The sequence below is a fragment of the Nestor notabilis genome, unplaced genomic scaffold (genome assembly GCF_000696875.1).
Source record: "Nestor notabilis isolate BGI_N333 unplaced genomic scaffold, ASM69687v1 scaffold32928, whole genome shotgun sequence".
NCBI lineage: Eukaryota > Metazoa > Chordata > Aves > Psittaciformes > Psittacidae > Nestor > Nestor notabilis.
Window position 1 is genome coordinate 26,862 of NW_009940209.1, and position 9,478 is coordinate 36,339.

A 9,478-nucleotide genomic window follows, 5' to 3' on the forward strand; every position below is an offset into this window, starting at 1 on the left:
TTATTCACTTTTCCCATAACCCTCAAGGCAAAGGCAGAGCATTTCTCAGTGGACAATAGTCTACTCTTTGTCTGCACAACTTTGAACAAACAGACTTCAAACTCTTGCTCAGACTTTGTCTAGGCTTGTTAAAAGCATGTTCTCCCTCTCCTATCATGACAATGGTGCTGAACAAAGGTCTAAATCCAGTTCTTACTCTACCAAATGAACAAACGTTTACAAACCATGAACTGCTTTCTCTACTTGACTTTAAAAATCCTACTTTGCTAGTTTACTTTCTAAGCTTAGTAACACAGAACAACATCCCATTTCTAGCTAGTAGGGCTTGCTTTCACCAAGGTACTGCATTTGAAATGAAAAGGTCTCATTAGGCCTCACTAACAAAGCTTTTATTGAACATGTGCCTCTGATGTCCTTTTCTCAATTTACTGTAGAAGGCCTGAAGTTAACTCAAATGCAGCATTGCCTAACGTGACTTACTGCACTACAGATAGACAAAGAAACAGCCTATCCAAAAGGCTGCTCTTACCACAGGTTTGCTCTTGTGCAGTTAAATAGGACAGAGTTATTAATTAAATATTAATTAGTTATTAAAGGACAGAGACTCCCCAGCTGACATTCACAAAAATACTCTTTTAATGTCTTTGTAAATCTATATCAAACTCCCCAAGTTTATTGTCTCTCCTGTTGCTTCTCAATCATGAGGTCATGGTCCCACAAGGAAGGCTGGGGAATCCAGGTCTTCATGAAAGAAGATCTGAACAAGAACATATCATAGTTCAGGTCCCTTTAGGTCACTGAACTGTGTAGCTTGACAACTGAAAATCTCCAAGTCCAGATGTATCTTCGCAGCTACAAGTTCAAAGAATTGCAAGCTTATTACAGTGTCATCAGCCCACTTTGCTGTGTGCCCTGCAACTGAACATGAAGCCTAACAGAGTGGTAGGATGAAGATGGAAGTAAGAAATGGACCCCCACTACCCAAAAAAAAAAAAAAAAAAAAAAAAAAAAAAAAAATGGAAAAGGCAGGCAGGAATGTTTTAACTGGAATTGCCCCTACATGAAGGATACACAGATCCATGTGCAACAGCTTTGGAATAAATTTTGGCTTTCTTACTCTGGAAGTTTTTTCTGACCATGAAGGCAATGCCTAAAAAAGCCTGCAAGGCTCCACTGTACTGAGTGTCCCGCACATCTCATATAGCAGCATGTCAGAGGGGCATTTTAAATCATCTGTGGCAAGTGTACTTACTTTGTCTTCACCTGAACTCTAACCCAGCTTACAGACTGCCACTCCTTTTACAGACTGCAGAGGAAATGCTGTCCAAAGAACCTCTGGTATCTACAGCTGCATCCAGCCAGCTACAGTGGGCTTTAAAAGATGGATGCGTGAAAGAGACGTAGATGCTACTTAAAAATACCCCCAAAAAAACCAGCCACATACTTTACACTCACAAATTACCCAGCCACAAAAGATTCTGGAAGCCAGGGGGTGGGGTGGGTTTTGGCACTGATAGCCTGGAAAATGACACGTAATCTGGAGGCAAGGCTTGCTGTGTCTGAATGCCAATGATTTGCACTGTAGCAGGTTCCTAGCATGGTACTTCCTACCCTGAAAACACACAGGGTGGGTATAAATGAAAATATAAATATACAGTACTATGAGAAATTCACAGTAAAAGAATTTGGTATCAACAGTTTCAAAGTCAACTGAACAAAATCCACAGAAGAAAAATCTGATACCACCAGCCTACAGGTCAACTGAACAAAAGAAGTCAAATTTAGAAATTCCTCTTTACTATAACTGACCCAGTTTAAAGTGTGAAGGTGAGAAATGTCAAACCTAAAGAGGTGTCAGACTCCTTCATTAGCCACCAGAATATAGAATCTCACCTGCATCTAAAGCTGGAGGCTTAGTCCCAATATATATGTATGATTTTATCATCACAGGACTTAGCAGTACCCCAAAGCCTGTCTGCAACAATTCAATGCACTCTGCACAGCTGAGAAGGGCACCAGCTTCAACTGTTTCCAAAACTGGTTAAACTTTTCCAGCAACAGCATGACATTTTCTTGATTTTAGAATCAATAAGGCTGAAAAATGTCTATCTCAATGTCTATTGCTAGACTGTTTCACCTGCCTTTAGATGTCTACTTCAAGATAAATCAATTTCACACAAGCAGAGACTGTACCTGTCCCTGATTACAAAAGGTTCCCACGTGTCATGAACGTATCCCCAGGTCATCCAATTTAATGCTTTGTTGTTTTTTTTTCTCTAACATCTTTGCTGCAAGATTCACTTCCCATTTTCATTTTTTTAATAACTATTAACAAGCGGGGGGGGGGGGGGTGAGGCACCCTTTTTTACTATTTGGTTTAGATTAATGAATAATTGATGTCTGAAAAGAGTGCAGACTGTGTGCATGCTTGACAGATATTATCAATATTTGATCAAAACAAACTGTAATACATGACATGAAAGCTGATTTTCCACAAGTAGTTTTACATTATATTTTGGATGCATTTTGAGAAAATGTGATTATTTCCTGACAAAGCTGAAGTCACAATCATGTTATAGAAGTCACTTTTTTTTTTTTACACTTAATTGCTCCACACAAGATCCTTCATAACAATATCATTAGATTCGCTGAATGAAGCAACACACAGAATTATGAAGTAATATTTTGAAGGGGCAGAATTATGAAGCTGCCAGGTGAACTTCAGCTTTATATGATTATGAAACTCAATTCCACTCAGAGCCATCTGCAGGCCACCTGTTTAAGCATGCAATGTAAACATTCTGACACACACAAAAAAGCAAGATGCCTGGCCTCAGGACAATGTTCTAGAGTACAGTGAGTTAGGAACACTTCTGAGAGTCCTAGCAACACCCACCTCAGCCATTAAGGAGAGGCAGGACTAGACAGATGCTACCTAGACACAGCCCAGAGGAAACACGTGGCAGCAGGGAATGACCTCTTGGATACTTGACTCGGGGCTCTACTATGTCAGTCAGATGCAATATGGTTAGACAAAGTGGTTTGAAACCATTTATCAACCCTGCAAACTGTAAACCCTCTGCTCCCAGATCCACAGTCTCTGTCCAGAAATGGCTGTATCACCCATTTGATCTCCATGAGCAATTCCGTTTACTAATATGGCAGAAAACAAGCCTAGCTATAATTGCTATCTTGCACAAAGCATCAGAGTTGGCATAAAGATTCAGAACCATGCAACAGCAGGTAGAAGCATGGGGGAGAGAGAAATAGGAAGCAGGACTGCTTTCTGGCTCGCTACACCATGAGTAATCCTCTTGAGAAGATATACCCAACAGAGGAAGGACAGAGACCTCTTTTTGTATCAAACCCTGGTCTTGGTCTCTGCTAAGTTATTCACAAACTTTATCTAACAGTTCTTAAAATAAAAGGCATGAGCAGGACTTGGAGCAGAGCCCTGCACTACTCAAACTTGATTCTGAAAACAGGATAAGTTCCTTACAGACTTTTCTAGGGTACTTTCACTGAAGTACCAAGTATTCTGCAAACATTAACTGATTTAAATACTTCATCAAATCAGCCATCCTGTACAGGCAGTAGACCAAGGGCACAGAGAGGCTAATGTCAAAAACATCCACCACTGACTTTTCAAAGGACTTTGTGTAAGACAACAGTTTACCCAAAAGGTAGTGCCCTTTGCCTTCCAAAAGAACCCCCAAAACAACCAAACAAAACCAAAACAGAACCAAACCTAAAAACCCTAAACCCTGACACCAGCACTTCTGTAGTTCAGGTGACATCATCCCAACAGCCTCATCTCCACCTTCCTCCCTACTCACTGGTTCTGGTTTCTCTCATCTCCCTCACACCTGCTTATTGCCTCCTATCTAGAGGCAAAACTAGAGATAAACACTCGGTTGTTTTGCTAGCCTCTACTAGACAACTGAACTGTTTTTACTGAACTATTTCTTTCAAAACCAACACTAAAAAACAAACATTAAAAAAAAATCAGCTTAAGACAGGCACACAGAACAGGAAATGTTAAAACAAATAGCTGGAGGTTTAGAGATAAGCAATGGAAAACTGAATCTCAGAATGGGAAATGTTGGACAGTCTCAAAGTATGCAACACTTCCTGGCCTGCCTGAAAGAAGCATGGTGCGCTCATTATGTGCTCTGTAAAGTTGATGGACTTCTTGAGTATTCATTTCCGAGTTTCTAAATATTTTGGCTTTGAAAATGAAGAGGCAAGTAATTCTATTGTTCTCTGTGGAGAATCACAATTTGTTTTATGATAAAGCTTGTTGCCGATATATGTTAGCAAAGATAGGCCAGCTGAGCTAGAAAACAGTCCTGTCTGAAGCAGCACTCCCTCTCCTTTTTTTATTGCTTAGGATTTGAGGCATATTAAAACTGCCACAACCGTCATAAATGAAAGCTGGACTGTGTTTCATTGGTATTAGATCTCTGGTGTTTTGCCTGTGCGTGCAACTATTTGATAACAGTTTTATGAGCCCTAATAAAATATAACATACTTTACACATTATTTATTCAGGCACACACATGCAATACTGAATCAGAATCCATATGGAGCTCCAAGGCAGATCCAGAGTCATCCAGGAACACGGATATATTACCTAGATGCTATACCTAGAGAGGGCCTTGTGTGACCACAGCCAGACGCATGGCCACATCTGTACTACAAATGACAGCAAACCTCAGAGTAAGTGTAGAATCAGCAGTTCAGATGACTTTTGCCCACCCTGCCAAGGGCTAGCTCCCTCTGAAGGGTACCAGCTGCATCCATGCTGCACAGTGCTCAGCCCAGGCCCCCCTCCAGCTCCTCTCGGTCCCCAAGAGTTATTTTCTCTTGCGATCTTTGGTTCTAGGCATCTACACAAAGAAAGGGTTGTGCTGCTGCACGGAAGAGAAGAGCTCTTGTAGTATGGGTGCATGTTTTATGTCCAAAGAAGGCAGGCTGGGAGCAAACTAACACAGGCTAGGTGGGTGATTAGGAAAACAGAAGCTGGCAAGGGACCAGACTGATAAGCTATTTAACAGCGTAAATGCATCCAGTCATCAAGGATTCCAGAAAAACTGCCACAAAGTCAGTGTCACACTGTCAAGCACATTTTTGTTTTAAGTTTACATGTTAGAAAATAGTCTACATTATTATACAAGGCAAGCCTAGCTATTATAAGAGATCACTGTAGAGCTTTTGCAGGTTCTTAATTCTACACTCTTCAAAGGAAAAAGACTTCTTCCCTTGCTGGAGATACCAGACAAGGTTATGCTCACCATTTTCTGTAAGCAAAGATGTCCATAGAAATACCAGAAACACTTCGAAAACCCAGTCTAAAAAGATCTCAGTGGTCATGTAGGGTCAGACACACACCAACCTTTCAAGATTGCCAAACCCCTGTATTTTCAGGAAAGCAGACAGTTCTGAAGGCACGTACATCATGGTCCACTGGAAGCACCTGTGAATGGACACTTACAACCCTGGCACTTCTTAAGTGTCTATATGACAGGTGAATTTTGGAAATTGAAGCCCTCTTTATACTTTCTGTGCACTTGGAAGGAAGTTTGACACCAAGCTGTCTTGAAAATTTGGCACTTGTCAGATAAAAAGCATTGGAAGATGGACAAACAGCCTCGGCTTCCCTCTAAAGCAGGCTCCCATCAAGACTCTTTCTCCTGGGAAAACCTACTCATTTGAGAGATACAAGCAATGCAGACTCCACAATGACTCTAAGCACTAGGGACAGGGAAAAGTATATTAAATCTTCCTAGATTCTGACCCTTGTGCTATGGAGGATTTCCTTAGGAGCTAGAGATGAGGAGGACAACAAAGGCTGCTGAAAAGTCAGCTCAGAGACGGGGAAAGGTAGAGGTGGAACATTCAGTTTTCATTAATCCAGTACCTGCTCCCAGGGATAAAGTAGTTAGCTGAAATTGTTTCTACTTGCTATTATATAGGACCCATTTAAACCGTAAGCAAACAGCCTACAGGATTACCAGCAGGAAAGGAACAAGCACAAGGGTGAAACTGTGTCATGGCATATTTTGTTTGCTTAGGGGGTTTCATTTCCTTTTTTTGTTTGTATTTAAATAAAGGCTCCATTTCTGCCAGGTTGAGCACGTTATTCTACACTACAGCATCCAAAGCACAATGAATCATTTAGCAGTGGTAATTGTGTCCCCATACACACGTTTCACATGTTTGTTTTACTCACTACCCCATAAAAGATTTGGTTCTCTTACCTTAATCACTTCTGGGGCCTGCTGAATTGAAGCTGGAACAGAGTCTCTGGAGGCAACCCCAGCACAGCGTTTTTGCCCTGAAAGGAGGGACTGTGAAGGAGTCGTTAAAGTTTCCTGAAGAATTTGCATCACTTCCCGCTCCTTGGATAAGCTTCCCTTGCCTGTCTGAAATTCCACCAGTTCCTGGGCAAAGTCCTCAATGCTTCCCAGGATACGCAGTAAAAGGGCTTTTTCATCCTCTTCCATTTTATGACCATTGGTTTCCATGATTTTCGACAAAGGGGAAGTGGGGTCAACTGGTTTACTTTTGGGTTCAAGAGAGAGAGGTAGTACCTGCCTACCCTGCCAGCCAAACATCTGCAAATGGGCAGCTTCACTCTCCTTTTGAGAAGGTTCCCTCAAAGTATGCTCCATTTTCTGAGAGAAGCGCTCCAAGTCCAGCAGCAGTTTGTCTATCTCATCCTTGTCTATCTTACTGCACATCTGTCCTCCTCTGGAGACATCAGCTTGGGAACCACGCAACACAGAATCTGAAACTGGTTTTAAAGGAGTGATTTTCTCAGAAGGGTGGGAGACCTCAGCATCTTCCACTCTGGCACATTCTGCTTTAGCATTGGCAGTTAGATCTGAACCACCAGCTACCTGGTAGCTGTGCTCTGAACTCTCCCGGCCCCATTTCTGCTCTGCCTTCTTTATTTTCCCTAATGTTCTTTCCCCATCAGACTCCTCCTCAATGTACAGAGCCTCTGCGGAAGATGTACAGTCAGAAGGGCTTGTGGCTGGTAACTGAGGTAGAGCACAAGCATCTTTCACAGCTCTCTCACTGTTCTCCTGTGGGACACTATGAAGGGAGTTAGAGGTAAAGGTCACAGTACTTGCTGGGATGGACTGAGAGGTGCTTGTCACCTCACACTGATCACCTGGTCTGAGAGGAAGTGCACTTGAGGATGGCTGCTGAATAATATCTTCATACCTAGGTGGCTGCTCATCTCCAAATACAGGGGGAAAGGGAGCTTGCTGCAAGCCATGAAAGCAGTTAACCAGATCTGCTAAGTCACTAGCTTCCTTGTGTCCTGGTGGCTTGAGCTCAAAGGGTAGCTTTTTCAGGTATGAAGAAAATCTTGTCATCAGGTTCATATATATCATTTCTGAATTGGCCAGGGGGTCATTGCTGTTCCCTCCACTACCACTGTCTGCGGATTTCTTTTTGATGCAATGTTTTATTATGTCTGTGCACTTTTTGAGATCCTCTGAGCACTTGAGCAAGATGTCTAAGCACACCTTAATATCTCCACCAGACCCACCATCTAGCTTGTGTTTTTCCAAAATCTGGGTAATGAAGTTTTCTTCAGAGAAGGAATGAGGGGAGAAGGGAACCATGGGATTATTCATGGTAACTTCTGGAGCATCATTGCTTTCCTGCCATTTCTCCACAGATGAGGGACTCTGCAAAAATCCACATGGAGGACAGTTCTCATCATTGCTGAAATGCCCATAAATCAAGTCAAAATCAAATGAACGTCTGCTGAATGATTCTGACCGAACCTTCCTTCCCTTTCTGTAGGCCACATGGCTGGAAGAGTTTTTGAGCTTTTCAAATGAGAATTCCTTTATTTTACCACTAGCAAGGTTTATCGCCTCACCAGTAATGTCTTTTAAACTGCTAGAGGCTTGCACTGAAGAGCCCTTTTTGATTCTTGGATTACTTGGGAGGATTTGGTGATAGTCCTCATTTCCAGGCAAGGCAAGTCCATTTTCAGGAACAGGAATTTTATGGTCTTGGTTGGCATCTTGGACACTGAGCTCTGCACAAACACTGTGGTGGGCAACTATGCATGTAACCCCTTGCTTAAACACTTGGCAAGTCCCTGTGCAGTAATGCACAGTGTGCCGAAAGTGCTGGTCTATCACCACACTGCTGTAGCAGTTCACAGAAGTGACCATAAGCCTGTAAGTCGCTGCCATAGCACATATCACACTTGGAAGTGAGGCGTCAGAGTTTACCATGAACTTAACAGGAAGAAGTTCACCCCACATACACTGTTCACAGCCACATCAGATTTGATAAAAACATTCCAATGTCAGTTGGAAATGCTCATACTACATGAGAAACCTGGAAACGCCAAGTCTGGAGTGGTATCAGCAGTACAGCTACAACAATTAGTGCAACTTGCATACAATTTAACTTAAGGCAACTCGATTCTTGTACTCCATGCAGAAAGCTTTGTTGATCAGAGATGCAGCACAAGCTCCTCTATTTCTAATGGTCCAGGAAGCTTCTCCAGCAGGTGTCATAAAATTCAGCCAGTTCTTAGGGAGAAGTGACAATGATTTTTGTTTGACTTTTCTTGCTTTTCGTGTGGGTCAGTAAAAGAAAGATCATCAAGTAGCATGTACAGACAAAAAACCCACAGTCTGCTTCTGAGATTCCCCTCTCACACTGGTAAGGTAGGTCCCTGCAACAGAAAAAAGGTGTCATTATAATTTCCATGTAATATGCAGCCTTCTCTACTACCAAGCATATGGCACCAGCCCGTAACAACCAACACACAGGCTTGTACAGAGTAAGAGTAGGCTGATATTTTTCCTTCACTCAGATCTACCATATAAGAACACTGCTGAGGAGCTAGCCTATATTTATACACAGGCTGTCTGTGTGTTGCCATTTAACAGCTCTATTTTAACCACTCATTAATTTTTTTCAGACTTGCTTTTTCTCCTCCTCAGACTGAACAAAACATTACCTTGAATTCTAATGGAGCAAAACATTTTGATCACATGAATTTCTGACTTCAATTTTCCAAGACTCTAAAGATAAGGCAAAGAGCAGTAGAGAAAAGTACTTTCAGGATTTCCAAACTCTCTGGATTATAAAAAGCTGCAAACAGCCTGGAGCAAAGTAGATGAATGCCTCTAAGAATGCATGGCCTTTAGGAAAGGCCACATGGGCTTCCATTAGCCTTTCACCAGGGTCTCTAGGACCATGGCAAAATATTTTAAGGAGGAATAACTGGTTTTCTTTCTCTTAGAACCCATGAATAGCAGCATACTTTACACTTTTTTTTGGTAGACATCAAGAACAGAAAGCAACACTTGCAAAAAGGTTAAGCCTGTGAAAACTAGGAATTGAGCGGTTTACGCTTAGCACAGCTATTTCCAGCTGCATTTCCTCTCATCGCTCAGATGTACACCAGAAAAGCAAAAAACAAAAAAAAAAA

General features: G+C 42.0%; 1 protein-coding gene across 1 annotated transcript in view; it reads right to left on the bottom strand.

Moving 5' to 3' along the window:
• The window catches only part of LOC104410151 (serine/threonine-protein phosphatase 2A regulatory subunit B'' subunit alpha-like), a gene marked incomplete at its 3' end in the record, with an annotated part of 34,756 nt that extends 26,489 nt beyond the window's left edge, over positions 1-8,267 (bottom strand). The window contains exon 1 of the mRNA XM_010020236.1: positions 6,261-8,267. Within this exon, the coding sequence (XP_010018538.1) occupies positions 6,261-8,267 (2,007 nt within the window). The remainder of the gene's footprint in view (positions 1-6,260) is intronic.
• Positions 8,268-9,478: the final 1,211 nt, after the last annotated feature.